Source organism: Dendrobates tinctorius, unplaced genomic scaffold (genome assembly GCF_039654945.1).
Source record: "Dendrobates tinctorius isolate UK_male_01 unplaced genomic scaffold, ASM3965494v1 ptg000022l, whole genome shotgun sequence".
NCBI lineage: Eukaryota > Metazoa > Chordata > Amphibia > Anura > Dendrobatidae > Dendrobates > Dendrobates tinctorius.
The window spans coordinates 48,852,219-48,875,082 of NW_027361690.1; the positions used below are offsets into that span (position 1 = coordinate 48,852,219).

At 45.4% G+C, this 22,864-nt stretch overlaps 1 protein-coding gene across 2 annotated transcripts in view; it reads right to left on the reverse strand.

The window, feature by feature from the left end:
- The window catches only part of RHCG (Rh family C glycoprotein), a 363,392-nt gene that overhangs the window by 27,600 nt on the left and 312,928 nt on the right, over positions 1-22,864 (reverse strand). For both annotated transcript variants that reach the window (XM_073568698.1, XM_073568697.1), the window contains exons 8-9: positions 11,202-11,326; positions 9,932-10,005 (exon numbers count right to left, since the gene is read on the reverse strand). In XM_073568698.1, coding sequence (XP_073424799.1) covers positions 9,932-10,005; positions 11,202-11,326 — 199 coding nt within the window. The remainder of the gene's footprint in view (positions 1-9,931; positions 10,006-11,201; positions 11,327-22,864) is intronic.

Consider the following 22,864-nt stretch of genomic DNA (forward strand, 5'->3'; position numbering starts at 1 on the left):
TCGCCATGGCAACCATTGTGACATCATAATGAGGGGCGGGGCTTGATACACACACTTTTTCCCCATTATGTAGATAGGGGCAAAATTGTTTGGTGAATTGGAACGCGCGGGGTTAAAATTTCACCTCAGAACATAGCCTAGGACACTCTCGGGGTCCAGACGTGTGACTGTGCCAAATTTTGTGGCTGTAGCTGCGACGGTGTGGATGCCAATCCCGGACATACATACATACATACATACACACACTTGAGCTTTATATATTAGACTAGCTGAAGAGCCCGGCACTGCCCGGGCATAGTAACTAACTGTGGTTAGTTATAACAAATTATAATTATCCTCCATCCCATAGGCCCGTGCCCATATACCCATCATACATATCCACGATCCCATAGGCCCATGCCCATATACCCATCATACATATTCGCCATCCCATAGTCGAGTGCCTATATACCCATCACACATCCTCCATCCCATAGTCCCATGCCCATATACCCATCATACATATTCTCCATCCCATAGTCCCATGCCCATATACCCATCATACATATTCGCCATCCCATAGTCGAGTGCCCATATACTCATCACACATCCTTTATCTCATAGTCCCATGCCCATTTACCCATCATACATATCCTCCATCCCATAGTCCCGTGCCCATATACCCATCATACACATCCTCCATCCCATAGTCCCGTGCCCATATACCCGTCATACATATCCTCCGTCCCATAGTCAAGTGCCCATATACCCATCACACAGCTTCCATCCCATAGTCAACCATTATGACATCATAATGAGCGGCGGGGCTTGCAACCTATGATGACATCAGCGTCGCCATGGCAACCATTATGACATAATAATGAGGGGCAGGGCTTGATACACACACACTTTTTCCCCATTATGTAGATAGGGGCAAAATTGTTTGTTGAATTGGAAAGCGCGGGGTTAAAATTTCGCCTCACAACATAGCTTAGGACACTCGGGGTCCAGACGTGTGACTGTGCCAAATTTTGTGGCTGTAGCTGCGACGGTGCGGATGCCAATCCTGGACATACACACACACATACATGCACACACACATACATACATACATACCAACATTGAGCTTTATATATTATATATACAATATATATATATATATATATATATACATATACAGTATATACACACATATATATATATCGTACATCTGTGGCAAAAATTAGGAGACCACTGCAAAATTTTCAGTTTGTCTGATTTTCAATCACAGCTTTCATCCATCTTGGCATGCTTTCCACCAGTCTTTCACACTGCTTTTAGGTGACCTTATGCCGCTCCTGGTACAAAAATTTAAGCAGTTATTCTTTGTTTGATGGCTTGTGACTAGCCATCTTCCTCTTGACTACATTCCAGAGGTTTTCAATGGGGTTCAGGTCTGGAGATTGAGCTGGCCATGACAGGGATTTGATGTGGTGGTCCTTCATCCACACATTGATTGACCTAGCTATGTGGCATGGCGCATTGTCCTACTGGAAAAAAAAGTCCTCAGAGTTGGGGAACATTGCCTGAGCAGAAGGAATCAACTATTTTTCCAGGATATCCTTATATGCGGCTTGATTCATACATCCTTCTCAAACAATAAACCTGCCCAATTCCAGCCTTGCTGAAGCATCCCCAGATCATCACCGATCCTCCACCAAATTTCACAGTGGGTGCAAGACACTGTGGCTTGTACGCCTCTCCAGGTCTCCGTCTAACCATAAGTCGACCAGGTGGTGGGCAAAGCTGAAAATTATTATTATTATTTATTTATATAGTGCCATTAATTCCATGGTGCTCTACATGAGAAGGGGTGTTACGTACAAAGTTATAGATATCGTTAACAGTAAACAAATTTCCACAACAAATTTACAATGACGGACTGGTACAGAGGAGAGAGGGGGGTGCAGCAGCTCTGGTGGTGATGAGGCGGCAGAATGGTCATTGCAGGCTGTAAGCTTTCCTGAAAAAATGGGCTTTCAGGTTCCGTTTGAAGGATCCGAGGGTGGTGGATAATCGGACATGTTAAGGCATGGCATTCCAGAGGATAGTGGATATTTGGGAGAAATCTTGGAGGCGGTTGTGTGAGGAACGAATGAGTGTGGAGGAGAGTAGGAGGTCTTGGGAGGATCGAAGAGTACGTGAGGGAAGATATTGGGAGATTAGTTCAGAGATATAGGGAGGGGAAAGGTTGTGGATGGCTTTGTTGGTCAGTGTTAGTAGTTTGAACTGGATTCTTTGGGGAATTGGGAGCCAATGGAGGGATTTGCAGAGGGGAGAGACAGAGGAGTAGCGAGGAGAGAGGTGGATTAGTCAGGCAACAGAATTAAGGACGGACTGGAGTGGTGCAAGAGAGTTAGCATGGAGGCCACAGAGGAGAGTGTTGCAGTAGTCAAGGCGGGAGATGATGAGGGCATGTACAAGAGTTTTAGTAGATTGAGGACTGAGGAAGGGACGGATTCTGGAAATATTTTTGAGTTGGAGGCGACAGAAGGTGGCAAGAGACTGGACGTGCGGTTTGAAAGACAGGGCAGAGTCGAGAGTTACTCCGAGGCAGTTTTGTCTGCGTTGAGTTTTAGGAAGCGAGAGGTGAAAAAAGAGGATATGGCTGATAGACACTCTGGGATTCTGGACAGCAGAGAGGTGACATCTGGGCCAGAGAGGTAGATCTGAGTGTCATCTGCATGCAGGTGGTACTGGAAGCCATGGGACTTTACGAGTTGTCCTAGGCCAAGAGTATAGATGAAAAAAAGTAGGGGCCCCAGGACAGAGCCTTGGGGGACTCCAACAGAGAGGGGCGGGATGAGGAGGTAGTGTAGTAGTGGGAAACGCTGAATGTGCGGCCAGAAAGGTATGAGGAAATCCAGGACAGGGCAAAGGTCTTTGATGCCAAGGGAAGAAAGAATCTGTAGCAGTAGGCAGTGGTCAGCTGGGTCAAAGGCAGAGGACAAGTCAAGAAGGAGGAGGATGGAGAACTGTCTGTTAGCTTTGGCTGTGAGTAGAGTTGAGCGAAACGGGTCGAAAAATTTCAAAAGTCGCCGACTTTTGGCAAAGTCGGGTTTCATGAAACGAAACCCGACCCTAGGATAAGGTCGGCCACGAGGTCGGCGACTTACGCGCCAAAGTCGCGTTTCAAAAGTTTGTTTTGCGCTCTTTTTCAGCCAATCAGGATCCACAGACATTGTGGGCAACGTGATGACATAGGCAGGGGTCGCCACCATCTTTCAGAAGGGCATGCAAGTGATTGGCTTGCTTTGGTGGGCGTCACAGGGGTTATAAAAGGGCGTGCACGCCGACCGCCATCTTACTTCTGCCGATCTTAGCATAGGGAGAGGTTGCTGCTGCTGATTCTGTAGGGAGAGCGTTAGGCAGGGAAGAAGAAAAAAAAACTGCTTCTGCTGCTAGCGATTTTGCCTGTACAACACACCAGTCACTGTGTGTGCAGTGCAAGGGGAGGCTATATTGTGGTGGATCAGCGGTGTTGGTTGTTAGGCTGCCTTCTAAGGCTTCCTGACAGCTGCATTGCTGTTTACCCACTGCTCTGCAAACTGCTTTTTTAAAAGCAATCCCAATTTTTTTTTTTTTTTCCTGCTGAGGTACTGAGCGTGCATTTTTTCACACCATACAGCGGTGTACGCTCCTCACACAGTACCGTGTAACGGCTGTTATCACAGCCACAGTGAAGCTATCTGTGTGTCACTTTGTGAGAATAAGTCGAGGACATGTTCCGTTCTTACAGACCTGCTCCTACTAGTTTTGTCTAGCTTTCAAACAGTTAAATATATTTGCTGTTTGATCACATTCAAAACTATAGAGAGACAGCGTGTGTCAGTCCGTATACTTAAAAAACACGGAGCTTGACAATTTTACGTACACCGGACAGCCGTATACTTGCACGCTCCTCTCAGTACCGTGTAACGGCTGTTATCACGGCCACAGTGAAGCTATCTGTGTGTCACTGTGGAAGGATAAGTGGAGGACTTGTTCCGTTCTTACAGACCTACACTCTAGGGAGATTCCTATTCTGCCCAATTCTACATACACCTTGTAGTTTGTGATACACTAGCCAATTTCTGCCTGTGACATAGCGCTCTGATATTCAGTGGGCCTCACACAATCCAAAAGTGTCCAGTGTCCACTAGTGTGTGCAGAAATTCAAAATCTCCCTTATCCTGTAGTCACTTTTTTCACACCTGTGCCATCGAGCCTGTGACATAGCGCTCTGATATTCAGTGGGCCTCACACAATCCATAAGTGTCCAGTGTCCACAAGTGTGTGCAGAAATTCAAAATCTCCCCTGTCCTATAGACACCTTGTACCTTGTTTTACATTACTATATAGTTTGTTGGATTTTGTCTACATTTCTACAAAAAATGAGGAAGGCTGGTGGAAGAGGCCGTGGAATTGGGCGGGGGTTGGCAGCTGGTAATGATGGTGTTGGTGGTGGATCTGATGGTAGTGGCAAGAGCAAAATAGGACCGAATGTAGGAGGTGTTGAGCCTGCGTCATCGTCTGGCTCCACAAGGCCTCGAAGGCTTAGTTTTCTAAGAGTTGGCAAACCGCTTTTATAGCCAGAGCATCAGGAAAAAGTTTTGTCTTACATTGCTGACTCAGCCTCCAGCTCTATCGCCTCCTCTTCTGAAGTTGTAAAAAGTAAAAGCACTGAGTCGTCATTGGAGGCTCATGTTCATGAACCACACCTTTCCTTGTGTCCTTCACCCCAACCAAGATTGAAGGATGACGCAGGCCATACTACTGATTACTCCATGGAGCTGTTTTCACATACCATGCTTGGATTATCAAGTGAAATGGTGAATTACCCAGGCCAAGATGAATCTGACATGGAGTGCACTGATGCACAGCCACTGCTCGATGAATCTGCTGGTACATTGACCCAGACTACTACATTCCCCTCGCACGCTACACGGCCTGAATCTGACCCTGATGAAACTCAGGTTACCCTTCCCATATACAGTTCCATCTTACACGGTGACAAAGAGGAAGCTGCAGATGAAAGTGCAGGTTCGGCCCACCCGCCATCAGACACACCACCGTACTATCAGGGGCTCTGTGCCAGTGCCGTCGCCAACGAGTGGGCCCCCCCTGCTTGCTCAGGATCACAGCACTTGCAAGGTTGAAATACTGTGCAGTGAGATGGAAGATGGGGACGACGAGGAGTCCAGACTAGTACAGGGATTCCCTAGCGAGGAGATTTATTTGATTGTTTTCAATGTTGGGACAGCAATTTTTGGGGAGCACTATACTCTGGAGAATGATAGATGGGGCCCACCATACACTGGAACATTCCAAAGGTGGACATTAGACACTGGAGCAGCATTTACAGGGCCCATTATACACTAGAGCATTAGAAATGGGGCCCATTATGTTTGGAGCATTATTTGGGCCCATAAGACAGTGGAGCTTCATCCATGGGGACCAACATATACTGTAGCATTATGTGGAGCTCATCATATACTGTTTCAAACATTATATGGGACCAATGATTCTGTATGGAGAAATAGATGGGCCTCGTCATGAGATGTAAAAAGTGAAGTATTTTTCATTGTACTATACCGCTATTTCTCTGCCGTATCGGAGCATGATGAGTTGTGGTATGTGTTAAAGGGGCGCTCTTTCGCCCAGGGCACATGAAAACCTGGAGCCAGCCCTACCCCCCCACAACTTTAGCCAAATAACCCCCATTTTTCAGTGCGTAACTTGTATTATGAAGTTAATTAAGGTTGACAAGCTTAAGTAAGAAGAATTGATGCTTTTGGCATTCAAATGGGCACTGTAGGTGTGTTTCCTGTCCTCCTCTCACTGCCGACTTTTATTCCCCATTGACTTACATTGGGTTTCGTGTTTCGGGACGACCCCGACTTTTCCCTATAATCGGCCGATCTTGCTCGACCCGACTTTTGGAAAAGTCGGGTTTCACGAAACGAAACTCGACCCTAAAAAACCAAAAGTCGCTCAACTCTAGCTGTAAGTCATTAGTAATTTTTGTCAGGGCAGTTTCAGTGGAGTGGTGGAGGCGGAAGCCAGATTGCAGGATGTCAAGGAGGGAGTTAGATGAGAGGTGGGAGGAAAGTTGAGCATGAACATGCTGTTCAAGGAGTTTGGAAGCAAATGGGAGCAGTGATATGGGCTAATAGCTGGGCATAGAAGTTGGGTCAAGGTTTGATTTTTTGAGGATGGGTGTTATGGTGGCATGTTTGAAGGCAGAGGGGAAGGTACCCGAAGTTAGGGATAGGTTGAAGAGATAGGTTAGGGCTGGAATGATCATGTTAGTGAGGTTGGGAAGCAGGTGGGAAGGGATGGGGTCAAGTGCACAGGTGGTGAGGCGTGATTGGGAAAGGAGACTCATCAGAGAAGATTACCTTACTCCAGTCCTCTATGGTTCAATTCTTATGATCTTTTGCAAACTTCAGCCTGGCTCTCCTTTGCTTATCATTGATGAAAGTTTTTTTTCTAGCTTTACATGACTTGAACCCTGTCTCTAGGAGCCTGTTATGAACTGTTCATGCCGTACACTTCACCCCAGCTGCCATTTGCCATTCCTTTTGTAGGAAGGATAAAAAGTCCACCCTCATTGGGGGATGAGAAGGAAGCTTTTTTATACATATAAATGACAAATTACAATAGCAACGGTACAAAGCTGCATCCTGAATGTTATATATTGCCATACAGGTGTCGCTATATTCGGACAATCTAGGATCAATCGCTATGGTATGTAGAGCGAGGATGTGGAAACCACAACAATAATTGCGACCATAGATCCATATTAATAAAATTACAAATTATTTTTATTAAACCATGGACAAGACAAGACAAAAATGGGGAACTTGTGCAAAGACAGTCAAAAGTGCAATAGTGCAAATACAAAAACAAGCAGGACCTACCAAGGTCCACCTGAGCTGCCATGCTTAGTGGTTATTGGATATCTAATCCATATGAAAGAAAGGCACATATTATATCCAAATGGGTCCAAAAAGGAATTTACCATACATCAGAGAGGGCAATTGCCCATCATATATTATATGTAATATATATGTGCCTTCCAATGAGGTAACTAAAATATGGATCAAAAGCTACCACTGCTGCCCTAGGGCAATACTAACATGGCTCATGTGTGTGGGGGAATGGAGCAGTAAGCAATACCTAGTGCTGCACCAACGGGCAAACAACCCGCTCTAATAGGGTAAATACCCCAATACACATTACCTCACTACAGCCTCAGGATGACCGCACCGACGATCACCGTCACGTACTCGGGGGTCATCAGTGCGCTGCCATGACAACCAGAGGTCTCCTCGAGACCTCTATGGTTGTTGATGGCAGATTGCTATGAGCGCCACCCGGTGGTCGGCGCTCATAGCAATGCTGCCATTCTGCTACCTAGAGGTGATCTATGCATCACCTCTATGTAGCAGAGGCAATCCAGTTGTGGCATCTTCTAGCCTCCTATTGAGGCTATTGAAATATGCCAAAAGTAAAAAAAAAAAAGTGTTTAAAAATATAACAAAATAAAAAAAAATAAATGTTTAAATCACCCCCTTTCACCCCAATCAAAATAACACAATAAAAATAAAATCAAACATGCACATATTTGGTAATGCCAAGTTCAGAATCGCCCGATCTATCAATAAAAAAATGAATAACCTGATTGTTAAACGGCGTAGCGAGAAAAAAAATCAAATCACCAGAATTTTGTCGCCGTGAATTGCATTAAAAAGTAATAACGGGCGATCAAAAGAACAAATCTGCACAAAACTGGTATCATTAAAATTGTCAGCTCGGCACGCAAAAAATAAGCCTGAGATCACGAAAAATGGAGACGCAATTTTTTTTTTTTTTTTAGCAAACTTTGAAATTTTTTTTCACCACTTAGATAAAAGAGAAGCTAGATACGCTTGGTTTCTATGAACTCGTAATGACCTGGACAATCAAAATGGAAGATCAGTTTTAGCATTTAGTGAACCTAGCAAAAAAGTCAAACAAAAAACAAGTGTGGGATTGCACTTGTTTTGCAATTTCACTGCACTTGGAATTTTTTCCCTGTTTTCGAGTACACGACATGGTAAAGCCAATGGTGTCGTTCAAAAGCACAACTCGTCCTGCAAAAAATAAGCCCTCACATGGCCATATTGATGGAAAAATAAAAAAAAGCTATGGCTCTGGTAAGAAGGGGAGCGAAAAAATGAAACGCAAAACTAGGCCACTCCAAAGTCTTAGGCTGTGTGCACACGATGCAGATTTGCAGCTGATCCGCAGCGGATTTTACCACACAGAAACGTTGCATATCCGCATTGTGATGTAGAGTAGCCTTAAAATTAATGAAAAAAAAACTGCTGTGCAGACGCTGCGGATTTTTCCGTGCGGTTTCCTGTGGTACAAAATCCGCAGCATGTTACTTCTTTTGTTCGGTTTTCCATCTCCTCTGTCACCAAATCCGCAGGGGGAAAACCACAGTGGAAAACCGCAAGAAAACCACATGAAAAATGGAAGAAATCCGCAAGAAAAATGCAAGTCAATTGACCTGCGGATTTCTTCCATTCTGCGCGGAAAAATCCGCATGGCCAAAAAGTACGTGTGCACTCAGCCTTAATTTTCTTTTTATTAAGCCACCCAAAGGTGGACTACCTGGTGTGTTTGGGATCGCTGTCCTGCTGCATAATGCAAGTGCACTTCAGCTTGAGGTCACAAACAGATGGCTGGACATTCTCATTCTGGATTGTTTGGTAGATAACAGAATTCATGGTTCCTTTTACCATACCAAGTCTTTCAATTTCTAAAGCAGGAAAACTGCATCAGACCATCATACTACCACTACCATATTTTACTGTTGGTATGATGTTCCTTTTCTGAAATGCTGTGTTACTTCTATACCAGATGTAATGGGACATACACCTTCCAAAAAGATCAATTTTTGGCACTATAGTTCACAGAGTATTCTCCTAAAAGTATTGGGAGATCAACAAGACACTTTATGGCAAAACTGACATGGGCCTTTGTGTTCTTACTACTCAGCAGTGGTTTTCATCTTGGAACTCTGCCATGCAGGTTATTTTTGCCCTGTCTCTTTCTTATGGTGGAGTCATGAACACTGACCATAAATGAGGCAAGTAAGGCCTGCAGTTCTTTGGATGTTGTTGTGGGGTCTTTTGTGACCTCTTGGATGAGTGGTTGCAGTGCTCTTGGAGTAATTTTGGACGGTCGGCCACTCCTGGAAATGTTTACCACTGTTCCATGTTTTTGTCATTTTTGGATAATGGCTCTTACTGTGGTTCGCTGGAGTCCCAAAGCTTTAGAAATAGTTTTATCATTTTTCCACACTGATAGATCTCAATTACGTTGCTACTCATTTGTTCCAGAATTTCTTTGGATGGCGGCATGATGTCTAGCTTTTGAGGGGGTTTTGGTTTACTGCACTTTGTCAGGCAGGTCCTATTTAAGTGATTTCTTGATTGAGAACAAGTGTGGCAGTTCCCAAATTTGTGAAAAACCACAGTTAATTTATGCTTTAAGGTGGGGGAAATAACTTTTTCACACAGGACCCTGTAGGTTTGGATTTCTTTTTCCCTTAATAATTCATTTAAGAACAGCATTTTGTGTTTACTTGTGTTGTATTTGTCTAATATTTAAAATTATTTGGTGATCTGAAACATTTAAGTGTGACAAACACACAAAGGAATATGAAATCAGGAAGGGGCAAACACTTTTTCACACACCTGTATGTACCCTATACCATATCTGTCGCTGCTGAACTGTAAAACTTATCACAGCTAAAACTTATGGTACCATATACCATATCTGTCACTGCTGAATTGTAAAACTTATATCAATCAGATTAATATTACCAAATTTATTTTTACAATGGTTATTGCATTTTATGCAGTGAAAGTAACCTTACCTCCCAGTACACAACATCATCAAAGCAGTTTTCATCTGATGGTTCCCCCCAAAATGGCAATTTCAGGAAAAGTCCTACATGAGTTGAAAAAAGTGTCATAGATTAGATATATTTCTTGAGTATGTGTTTTACTGAGCTACAGAGATTACTGACCATAGTACATCTTCAGTATTTTTAGCTGACACAAACAGAATAGTGTACAGTAAGTAGAGGTGGACACAGAAAGAAGAGTATATGCAGTGGTGGGCACAGACAGAAGAGTATATGTAGAGGTGGACACAGAAGAGTATATGCAGGGGTGGACACAAACAGAAGTGTTTATGTAGGGGTGGGTAAAAACAGAAAGTATATGTAGGGGTGGACACAGACAGAAGAGTATAAGCAGGAGTAGACACAGACAGAAGTGTTTATGCAGGGGTAGACACAGAAAGAAGAGTATATGCAGGGGTGGGCACACACAAAAGAGAACAAGCAGAGGTGTACACAGACAGGAAAGTATATCAAGAGGTGGACACAAACAGAAGTGTTTATGTAGGGGTGGGTAAAAACAGAAACGTATATGTAGGGGTGGACACAGACAGAAGAGTATAAGCAGGAGTGGACACAGACAGAAGTGTTTATGCAGGGGTAGACACAGAAAGAAGAGTATATGCAGGGGTGGGCACACACAAAAGAGAACAAGCAGAGGTGTACACAGACAGGAAAGTATATCAAGAGGTGGACACAAACATAAGTGTATATGCAGTGATGAACACAGACAGAAGAGTATATGCAGGGGTGGACACAGACAGAAGAGTATAAGCAGGAGTGGACACAGACAGAAGTGTTTATGCAGGGGTAGACACAGAAAGAAGAGTATATGCAGGGGTGGGCACACACAAAAGAGAATAAGCAGAGGTGTACACAGACAGAAAAGTATATGAAGAGGTGGACACAAACAGAAGTGTATATGCAGCGATGAACACAGACAGAAGAGTATATGCAGGGGTGGACACAGAAAAGTACAGTATATATAGCGGTAGACACAAACAGAAGTGTAAATGCAGGGGTAAATATTGAAATGATATTGTGGACAGTGATGCTGATGTCTGTAAAGTGCTGTGGAATTAATTGTGCTGTATAATTGAATAACATATATATAAATACTTTTTTCCAGAAAAATGAATAATAATATTTTCCAAATGCAGATCGACAAAGAAAAATCTTCAAAACTCTATGAGCATAGTATGAGATATGTCCCACATGAGAGTGAGTGTGAATGTTTCCTTACCTACTACAGTACCTCCCACAAAGGCAAATGCCAGGGAAACGGCTATACCGGCAGCCTGATACCCTCCTTGTATGCTGGGAGTTCTAGATGCATATTCTCCTGTAAATTCGAACAACTCTATCAAACTAAAGGAAAAAAAATGTTTCATTATATTGTGACCACGTTGCATTATTGAGACAAACCCAAAAGAAATAAAGTGATATGATGACATGCTCATACTGTGAGGCATATTTGATTTAAAGGGTTGTCGAGGATTAGATAAACAAAAAATCTATTTTATTTTTAAAAACAGTGCCACCACATCCATAGGTTGTGTCTGTTATCTCAGCCCTTTTAGAGTGTACCTCCACATTGAAAAGGAAAATGATAATAGTGCAGGATTATGGAGTATAATCAGTTTTATTCATCACTCCTTTACAGGTTTTTGTGGTTTACCCGCAATTCGGACTGCCCAAAAATTAATGCTGCGTGCGGCACTAAACTGGACAATGCCCTGTTCGGGGCACTTATCTGCTGTCTTCAGCAGTGGAGGAATAAGCAATTTTGGTGCCTAAAACAAAATCTTCAAAATGCACCGAAAACCTCTCAAATTTAATGCAGAAGCTGCCGATTATACATTTGTTCATCATGTTACATCGAGGACAAACAAACCAAAAGCAGAAGACAAAGGGGAAAACTTACGACTGTTTTTGAAAATACTCTGCACGTCTATATAAACTCTACATACTGTCCATATATAGTCAGCAAACAACCTGTACACGCAACTCTGCACAGCGGTCCTGCAGACCCTGCATACACTCCAGCAAACATTCACATCACACACATTACACACATGTACAACACGCTAACAATACACATTCTGCACACTTGTACTGACACAACCTGGACAAATGCATAACCTTCAGGTATTTGCTTACAGTTATACATTATACTGCCATGGTCTGCAGAAAGTAAGATAGAGGGGCATTTCTGCATAAAAACCGAACTCCTTCCCAGAAAACGCGCGTTTTTGCTGCAATTTTTTCCGGGGCGTCCCCAGACAAATCTAAAATAGCCAGAAATGCGGAATTTACAGCGAAATTAATGAGCATGCTGCGTTTTTTTACCGCAAAGCGTTTTTTTCGCGGAAAAAAATGCATCAATATGCACAGAAAGTGCAAAATGCATTAAAATGAATGGGAGGCTTCTTTTAAGCGTTTTTTGAGCGGATTTTTTGGTAAATCCGCGGGTAAAACGCAAAAAAAAACGCAACGTGTGAACACAGCCTAATACTCAAAAGACTGTACATTATTTATGACCAACCACATCCTGACTTTCTGACTGCACAGCAAAGCTCCTAGCATGCAGATGTATAGACTGAGCAGTATTCTTAATGGACACGTGCTCTACAGCCACTGAGCGCTTCTCTGAAGTGCATGGGAGCACTCACTACACTGCATAGTAATAATAAGAATATACTCCATCAAGATCCCTTATGTTACTAATGATCAGGTAATACAATGGGATCCCTGTATTCTCCTGACACATCTGTTTTCTGAAAATACTCATACTCCCAACTAACATAACCACTTTGTAGCATCATTTGTTACAATCTTAGTGCTCATATGCATTTTGTAAGTTTTTTACAGAAATGTAATAGGGTTTTCATAGAAGTATGTGAAGTTTCTATTGTAACTCTATATACCTCTGATTTTATACAGAAACATAATTTATTGTTGGATTCCTTGAAATATACTGTATGTACTGTATGCTCAGCTGTACTCAGCATGTACAAATTTATGAAGAAGTAAAACTTCTGTGGGAAAATGTCTCTGTATGTAGATTCTAAGAGTTCTATGCACTACTTATTGCGTTGCTGTATGTCATCATCAGCCACTAATGTCTACTTGTATATATTCCCCTCATAGAGTATACTATACAATTCTATTAGTAGAATTGAAAGCAGGGACATAACAATTGCAGTCACAGTAGTCTTGACTGCAGCTGGGTTCATGCGGGTGAGGAGCCCGCCGACGCCAATGCAAACTTCAACTGGATGTGCTTCTTCAAACGCACATTCAGCTGAAGTGTATGGCGGTGCAGAGACCTGCGAGTCTGTACGCTGTAGTTCATGCTGCCAGACAATCGGAGGCCAGCAGTTGACATCGGTATGCACGTGACTGGGGGAGCATGGCAGTGATGTCATGAACTTCCATCTCTTGCACACTGAAGTCAGCTGCCAGCTTTAAAAGAAGATGTTATGCAGCAGGGGAGCGGAAGGAAGGGGAGTATAATCATTTTTTTCTCTATGCATTAAAGAACAGCAGCAAAATTGGCGACATATATACCAGGATATATATACCAGGATCTGGAACATACTGTACATATCAGGATGGGTGGATACATATACTAGTATGGGGCCCAGGATAGGTGATATATATATATACCAGGATATGAGGCATATATATCAAATTGGAGGACATATATATATATTCCAGGATGGGGCCCAGGATAGGTGATCTATATACCAGGATGGGGCCCAGGGTAAGGGACATATATACCAAGAAAGGGGCCCAGAATGGGGAACATTTATACCAGAGGCCCATCTGACTCTAGTAATGCCACTGAAAGGGCTCATACTCAGGCTGGAGTCACACATAACGATAAAAAAATCGGTCCGATTTTAACAAACCGAAATCGCACAAAGGTTTCTTGACCAGGGATCCGTCTGTCATCCGAATTTCCTGTGATGATGCGATTTTAATCGCATCTAAGCATCCGTTTAACATCCGTCTGCCGAGATTTTCTCGCAGGCTTGCAGAATGGACATACAATGGAGCTCAATGACAGGTTTTCAAACACAAAGGAAAGAATAGATATAGACACATAGAATACATATATATATATATATATATAGATACATACATACATGTCATAGAGACACATATAAATATATATATATAAATTTTTATAATTCATACAGTTCTTCATAGCTGAATAGCCGCTGAAACATTTGTCAGCTTTTGTAAAATCATTCCCCAACCCGTCATGAAATGACACATGGTTTACATACAGTTAACCATTTCATTTAGTTTCATGTTTTTTTTATATGTCTATCACTAGTGATATAGAAGAGTTAATAGTTTGCCTTTATATCCCTTTAATTGCCTTTAAGACTTCAATTGCCTTTTGCCTTATTATTACTATGTGTTATTCTTATGTAGACTACTAGTCTCTGTCTTCAAGGAAACTATACTTGTTATCATATGTGTTCTCAACAACGTGTTCTGTGTACATTGTAAACAAGGTACAACCCTGAGGTGATGGTGGGGGCCAAATGAGCTCCATAGAGTCACATATTGCTGTTAATGGTATAAAAACATTCCTTGTATTTCATTACGTCAGATAAACTGATTTGACCACGGCTTGTGTGTCGAGTCCTTTTGTCTCCAAGCGCTTGTCATCAGAAGGGCGAAAAACCTCACAATTCGGACTCATTGGTGATCTGGCAGAACTGACTTTGGTCCGAACGAAAACAGCTACGACACTAGTAGTGTTGAGCATTCCGATACCGCAAATATCGGGTATCGGCCGATATTCGCGGTATCGGAATTCCGATACTGAGTTCCGATACTTTTTGCTTATCGAATACCGGAATCGAAAGTTCCCATAATGCTATGAGCCAGTTTGATTTGATTCAGCCAATGAGGAATCCTCAGAAGTGTGGGCACATCCTGTTAGTCATGTACGCATGTTAAACTAATGGCATGGCTGTGATTGGCTGCTGAAATGATGTCATGATGCATGCACTCTAAAAGCCGCCACCATTTTGGATTCACTCTGCTGTGAATTCAGTTAGGGACAGGCTGCTGTTCAAAACTCTGAGGAACAGTTAGAGATAGCGATTTGCTATATAATATTGTGCTTTACCCAGGCTACATTATCAACCACTGTAGCTTTCTTTTGCCTTGCAGCACTGTTCACAGCTGTCTGCAAGGTCTGTGTGAGTGCAGCTCATGCTGTGTAGTGTGTCCTGCAGCCACCTCTGCCTCATACATATTTATTTTTGTTTTTTTGCTGCTCATTTTTCATTAATTCTCCTATTAGTGTGCATCCATCCATATCCATCTACATTGGTTGCAAACACTATACAGGAGTAGACAGCGGAGGCTTTCTGCAGCCTTTCAGTGCTAGTGCACAGTTCTCTGCACTGTTCACAGCTGTCTGTGAGGTCTCTGTGTGTGAGTGCAGCTCACGCTGTAGTGTGTTCTGCAGCCATCTCTGGTTGTAGTCCGCTCAGCGTGCGTCACTGCCTCATACATTGTTCTTTTTTGCTGTAGTGCTGCTTATTTTTCCAGAATTTCTCCTATTAGTGTGCTTCCATCTGTATCCAGCTAGATTGGTTGCAAACACTATATAGGAGTAGATAGAGGAGCCTTTTTTCTGGCTTGTGCCTTGCAGCCCCAGCCAGATTAGTATTAGCCTATTTTTTGGAGCCTCATCTATTGCATTGTAGGTTACCTTCCTGCATTGTAATAGCTCCAAAAAGTTTGTGATACTATCGCTTTCACATCTTTTGTCACATCCTTTTTGTTTTTTTGAAAAAAAAAACCACGTAAATAAAGTTCACCAACCACTCCACTTGACAGTTGTGTAGGCCACATTAGCTCATATTAACGTGTAGTCCACACACTTTATAAAATTAGTGTTTGTTATACCTGTTAGAAGCTGTTCAGGAATAAGCACACTAAGCCCCCCCCCTTTCTACTTTTCTGCCTATCTTTATCAGTCTACCAAGATGAAGAACGCAGGGAGTAAGGCACATGGTCATGGGCGTCGAGTTTCAGCAGGGAGAGGACGTGGGGATTCTGGGATTCTGTGCCTGATGCGGGCACCAGTGACTCAGCATCCCCAAGATTTACCAGGGAACAGCCCTTTATGGGCAGGTTTGTAGGACCTCGCCGTACCCCACTGCTGCGGGATGAACAAATTGAAGCCGTTGTCAGATGGATGGCAGCTAACGCATCGACTTCAATTACTTCCACATCCTCTCAGGGCCAGAGCACTGAAGAGCAACCATCTGTCTCTTCACCACCTGCCAAATTGCCCAGGCAGTCAGAGAGCCCTGGACAGGAGCCATCTCTACTTCTGTTCTCTGAATCTCTTGGCTTGGAAACAGGGGGCCAGCCAAGCAGCATTCTAGAATGTGAAGAAGAGGGAGTATGCAGTGATGCGCAACTGCTTTGTCCCTCTGAATCTGAAGAGGCAGGCGGCCCAGTGCCTATGGTCAGCACACCTCAGTACGCATCAGATGATGAGACCCAGGTGCCACTTTCTGATGCGTACTGTGCTGGCAAGACTACCCAGGAGAAGCAGGTGTTTGAAGAGGGGAGTGTAGATGATGAGGTCCTTTACCCATCATGGCGCGAGGAACAGGAAGGTGGTGGGAGCAGCTCTGAATAAGAGATTCCCCGAACGGCCAAAACAGGAGGGAGAGGGAGGGGGCAGACTTGGTTGCCTGTAGCCTCCACTTCGGCACCCATTAGGAGCATTCCTCTTCCAAAACCCAAAACGGGCGCTCCCAGGACTTGCAGTGCCTGGTCCTTTTTTGACACAGTTACAGATGACATTTGCTTTGTCAAATGCAAGCTGTGTCATCAGAATGTCAAAGGAGGGAAAAGTGTCAGCAACCTCCATACCACAAATCTGTGGAAACATGTGTGGACCAAGCACGTGATGGAGTTACCAAGACACACTGAAGACGTAGGTCAACCTACAGCACCTACCACCTCTTCAGCTTGTGTTGTAGCCTCTTCCTCCAGCTCACACACAGCTGGTTCGGCTTCCTCACAGGATCGCCATTGAAGAACCTCTGGCACTGTTGTCCAGAGACCGAGAGACATTCCACCCACAGCACCACGCTCTCTGTCATCCTCACACTCCCAGGCCACTCTAAAGCCATTGCTTGCACAGGCATGGGAGAAAACGCAGCCATACTCGGCAAACCATCCCGAGCACAGGCTCTGAATGCTGGCATTGCAAAACTACTGGCCCTTGAAATGCTTTCATTCAGGCTGGTGGAGACTGACACCTTCTGTAACTTCATGGCATTGGTAGTACCACAATACACCGTGCCCAGCCGCTTTTATTTCAGCAGGCAAGCCATCCCTGCCCTGCAAAAGCATGTGGAGGGAAAAATTAAACATGCGCTACTAAATGCCGTCAGTAGCAAGGTCCACCTGACCACCGATGCGTGGACCAGTAACCATGGACAGGGATTATACTTTTCCCTCACTGCCCATTGGGTCAATGTTGTGGAGCCGGGTACAGATCTTGAGAGTGGTGCTGTACGTGTTCTACCAACTCCAAAGATTGCAGGAATCCAGTCTGTACAGATTGACTCCTCTTCATACTCCAGTTCCTCAGAATCAGCGCTGCAGGAGCCGTCACGGTCTACCTCCACATGGACTCGTGACCGCTTACCTGTTACGACCGATATGAGCACAGCCGTGGCCAAACGTCAACAGGCCATACTGAAATTAATTTCTTTGGGGAATCGAAGCCACACAGCGCAGGAGCTCTGGAATGCCATCAAGCAGGAGAGCGGCGTGTGGTTTGTGCCAGCGAATCTCCAGCCAGGTTTGGTAGTGTGTGACAATAGCCGAAATCTGGTGGCAGCTCTGGGCCTAGGCAACCTCACTCACATCCCATGTCTGGTACATGTGCTCAACTTGGTCGTGCAGAGCTTTCTAAGGGACTATCCGGATCTTGATGCACTGCTACACAAGGTCCGCATAGAGTGCGCTCACTTGCGGCGTTCCAGCATGGCAAGATCGCGCATTGCAGCTCTGCAGCGCCGATTCCGCCTTACGGAACATCGCATCATATGTGACCTACCCACCAGGTGGAATTCAACGTTACATATGTTGGAGCGGTTGTGTGAGCAGCAGGCAGCAGTAATGGAGTACCAGCTGCATCAGGCGCAAACAAGTTGCACTGCGCGCCGGTCACACTTCTCCACCACTGAGTGGGCCTCTATGAAGGACATCTGCCACGTTTTGCATGCCTTCTATGATTCCACGCAGATGGTGAATGCAGATGATGCACTAGTCAGCATGACTGTCCCCCTTATCTGCCTGCTTCAAAAAACACTGCAAGCACTAAGGGAGGAGGTTTTGGAAGAGGTGGAGGATGAGGAGTCACAAATGCCATCTGCTTCTGGACAGTCTGCGCAACGTGGTTCCTCACAAAGGCCTAGGCAGGGGACACTTTGTGAGAAGGATGAGGAGGAGTCAATGGAGGAGGAAGACATATCTCCAGAGGAGGGAGGTACACAATGCTGTAGTAGTCAGTATGTAGAGCGAGGGTGGGGTGATGCAGAGCAGGCAGAGATGATGCCTCAAGCAGGGGACAGCGTTTCTTGGCAAGTTGGGAGTCTGCAGCACATAGTTGATTTCATGCTGCAGTGCCTGAGAAACAACCGCCGCATCGCCCACATTCTCAACACGGCTGATTATTGGGTGTACAAGCTCCTAGATCCTCGCTATAGGGACAACTTACAAAGCCTCATTACACCGTTGAACCAGGAGCGTAAAATGCGGGAGTACCAAGACACACTGGTGCATTCCATGATGTTCTCCATTCTACCCGAAAGCAGTGCTGTTAGTGCTTTACAAAGCAGCTCTGTGCGTCGAGGCAGTGGAGGAAGCTCTGCACAAAGAGGGAGCAGAGGCAGCGCCTCAGCACAAGGCAAGACCAGTATGGGCCAAATATGGCAAAGTTTTGTGTGCCCGCCACAAATGTCTACACCATCACAGACGGCTCCAGTCAGCAGGAGGCAACGTTTCCGTCAGATGGTGACAGACTACATGTTTTGCCCTCTTAGTGTACTCCCAGACGGCTCTTCCCCCTTCAAGTTTTGGGTCTCTAAGCTGGATACATGGCCAGAGCTTAGCCAGTATGCATTGGAGGTGCTGGCTTGCCCTGCTGCCAGTGTATTATCGGAATGCGTCTTTAGTGCCGCAGGTGGTGTACTAACAGACCGTCGCATGCGACTATCCTCCGATAACATTGACCTGCTTACTTTTCTGAAAATGAACAAGGCCTGGATCTCGCTAGAATTTGCCAGTCCTCTTCCTGACTAAATAATTGGTTGGCAACTGTATCCAGATCTCCTGTTGTGTTCATGTTTCTACCACCTGAACTGTAATCCCTGGGCTCCAACACCGCTGGTTGTTGCTCAGAAGTGTCGTCTGCACAGAGAAAAACACTAGCTCCTGTGTTAGTGGGGATCAGTAACGCCAGCTGCTCCCCTGCTGTGTGTCCGGCAATTTCTCCTGTTCCCTCCACATTCAAACTACATCAGATTTTAAACTTGCTCCAAGTAGGCCTCAGCCTACACCATGATTGATCCTGGGCTTCAACACCGCCAGTTGTTGCTCGGAAGTGCCGTGTGCACAGAGAAAAACACTAGCTCCTGTGTTAGTGGGGTTCAGTAACGCCAGCTGCTCCCCTGCTGTATGTCCGGCAAAATCTCATGCTCCCTCCACATTCAAACTACATCAGATTTTAAACTTGCTCCAAGTAGGCCTCAGCCTACACCATGATTGATCCTGGGCTCCAACACCGCCAGTTGTTGCTCGGAAGTGCCGTCTGCACAGAGAAAAACACTAGCTCCTGTGTTAGTGGGGTTCAGTAACGCCAGCTGCTCTCCTGCTGTATGTCCGGCAATATCTCTTCCTCCCTCCACATTCAAACTACATCAGATTTTAAACTTGCTCCAAGTAGGCCTCAGCCTACACCATGATTGATCCTGGGCTCCAACACCGCCAGTTGTTGCTCGGAAGTGCCGTCTGCACAGAGAAAAACACTAGCTCCTGTGTTTGTGGGGTTCAGTAACGCCAGCTGCTCTCCTGCTGTGTGTTCGGCAATATCTCCTGCTCCCTCCACATTCAAACTACATCAGATTTTAAACTTGCTCCAAGTAGGCCTCAGCCTACACCATGATTGATCCTGGGCTCCAACACTGCCAGTTGTTGCTCGGAAGTGCCATCTGCACAGAGAAAAACACATGCTCCAGTGTTAGTGGGGTTCAGTAACGCCAGCTGCTCTCCTGCTGTGTTTCCGGCAATGTCTCCTGCTCCCTCCACATTCAAACTACATCAGATTTTAATCTTGCTCCAAGTAGGCCTCAGCCTACACCATGATTGATCCTGGGCTTCAACACCGCCAGTTGTTGCTCGGAAGTGCAGTCTGCACAGAGAAAAACACATGCTCCAGTGCTAGTGGGGTTCAGTAACGTCAGCTGATCCCCTGCTGTGTGTCCGGCAATTTCGCCTGCTCTGTCCACATTCACACTACTCTAGATTTTCAACTTGCTCCAAGTAGGCCTCTGGCTACACTCTGTTTCTACTGTAATCCCTGGGCTCCAACACCGCCAGTTGTTGCTCAGAAGTGCGGTCTGCACAAAGAAAAACACATGCTCCAGTGTTAGTGGGGTTCAGTAACGTCAGCTGATCCCCTGCTGTGTGTCCTGCAATTTTGCCTGCTCTGTCCACATTCACACTACTCCAGATTTTAAACTTGCTCCAGTTAGGCCTCTGGATACACTTTGTTTCTACTGTAATCCCTGGGCTCCAACACCGTCAGTTGCTGCTCAGAAGTGTCTTTGGCACAGGTACTCCCTCCTGTCCAGCCTGGTTCCAGCACGCCTGCTGTTTCCGGGTAGTGTCAACGTCACTTTGCCTCTAATACGTTGTCCTGTCGTGTTGCGGTCGGATTAGCCGACTCTATGGTGCCTGCAGTTTAGGTGCTTCCTATGTGGGCTGCGGGATCTGGCAATAAAGGCTGGTTCCGTAGTGCCAATAGGACAAGCACCCCCTGTAGGACTGTGGGTTTCGGTAACTGCGGCCGGCTCACATCCTTGCAACTTTGTTTTTCATGGGTACCTTCTGCTACCCATCCGGGTTTCAGCACTGTCAGCTGGTTCTCGGCAGTGCCTTTGGCTTAGGTGCCTCCATCTCGGTATCCGAGTTCCAGCAACGTCTGCTGGTCCTTGGTAGTGCTTTCTAGCACAGGTACCTACTGCTTAGTCACCTGGTTCCAGTACCGTCAGCTGGTCCTCGGTAGTGCCATTGGCTCTTGTTCCTTCTGCTGCCCCTCCGGGTTCCAGCACCGTCAGCTGGTTCTCGGCAGTGTCTTTGGCATGGGTACTCCCTCCTGCCCAGCCTGGTTCCAGCACGCCAGCTGTTTCCGGGTAGTGTCAACGTCACTTTGCCACCAATACGTTGTCCCGTCGTGTTACGGTCGGGTTAGACTTTGGTTTTCATGGGTACCTTCGGCTGCCCCTCCGGGTTCCAGCACCATCAGCTGGTCCTCGGTAGTTCCATTGCCTCTTGTTCCTTCTGCTGCCCCTCCGGGTTCCAGCACCATCAGCTGCTTCTCGGCAGTGCCTTTGGCTTAGGTGCCTCCATCTCGGTATCCGAGTTCCAGCAACATCTGCTGGTCCTTGGTAGTGCTTTCTAGCACAGGTACCTCCTGCTTAGTCACCGGGTTCCAGTACCGTCAGCTGGTCCTCGGTAGTGCCATTGGCTCTTGTTCCTTCTGCTGCCCCTCCGGGTTCCAGCACCGTCAGCTGTTTCAGGGAAGTGTCAACGTCACTTGGGCACCAATACATTGTCCTGTCGTGTTGCGGTCGGGTTAGCCGACTCTATGGTGCCTGCAGTTTAGGTGTTTCCTATGTGGGCTGTGGGTTCTGGCAATAAAGGCTGGTTCTGTAGTGCCAATAGGACAAGCACCCCCTGTAGGACTGTGGGTTTCGGTAACTGCGGCCGGCTCACGGCCTTGCAACTTTGTTTTTCCTGCGTACCTTCTGCTACCCATCTGTGTTCCAGCACCGTCAGCTGTTTCTCGGCAGTGCCTTTGGCTTAGGTGCCTCCTTCTCAGTATCCGAGTTCCAGCAATGTCTGCTGGTCCTTGGTAGTGCTTTCTAGCACAGGTACCTCCTGCTTAGTAACTGGGTTCCCGTACGATCAGCTGGTCCTCGGTAGTGCCATTGGCTCTTGTTCCTTCTGCTACCCATCCGTGTTCCAGTACCGTCAGCTGGTTCTCGGCAGTTCCTCAGCCTTCTTGTACCTTCTGCTACATTTCCAAGTTCAAACTTTTCGAAATGGTTTTTGGTAATCACTCTGCATCTCCCTGACGACGACCCTGAAGACCACCCCAAAGAAGACTAAAAAGATGACCCTGAAGAAGATGACCAAGAGGACAAAGAACATGAAGACAACCACCAAGATACAGAGCAAAAAGAGACAGAAGACCAAGAAGCAGAAGAACAAAAAGCAGCAGAACATTAAGCATAAGACTAAAAATCAGAGCAAAAGATATTATCTAAATTATAAGCAGAAGAAGACTAAGCAGTGTATGGGGCTGAGTCTGTTCCTCCTCGTGGTGCCCCTGGAAAATGCCTGCTGCTGCAGGCCAAACTGAACGCGCACAAATCCTGTTGTAAATCATTTGTGACAGGCAGAACGGCTGGTGTAATCTTCAAACTTTTATAGATAACAACTACAGGAATGCCTGTCACAAATAAGAATATGATGAAGAAGAATAGGAAGAAGATGAAGAAGTAAAATATGAAGAAGAATAATAGTTGAATAAGAAGAATATGAAGAATGTAAAAAAAA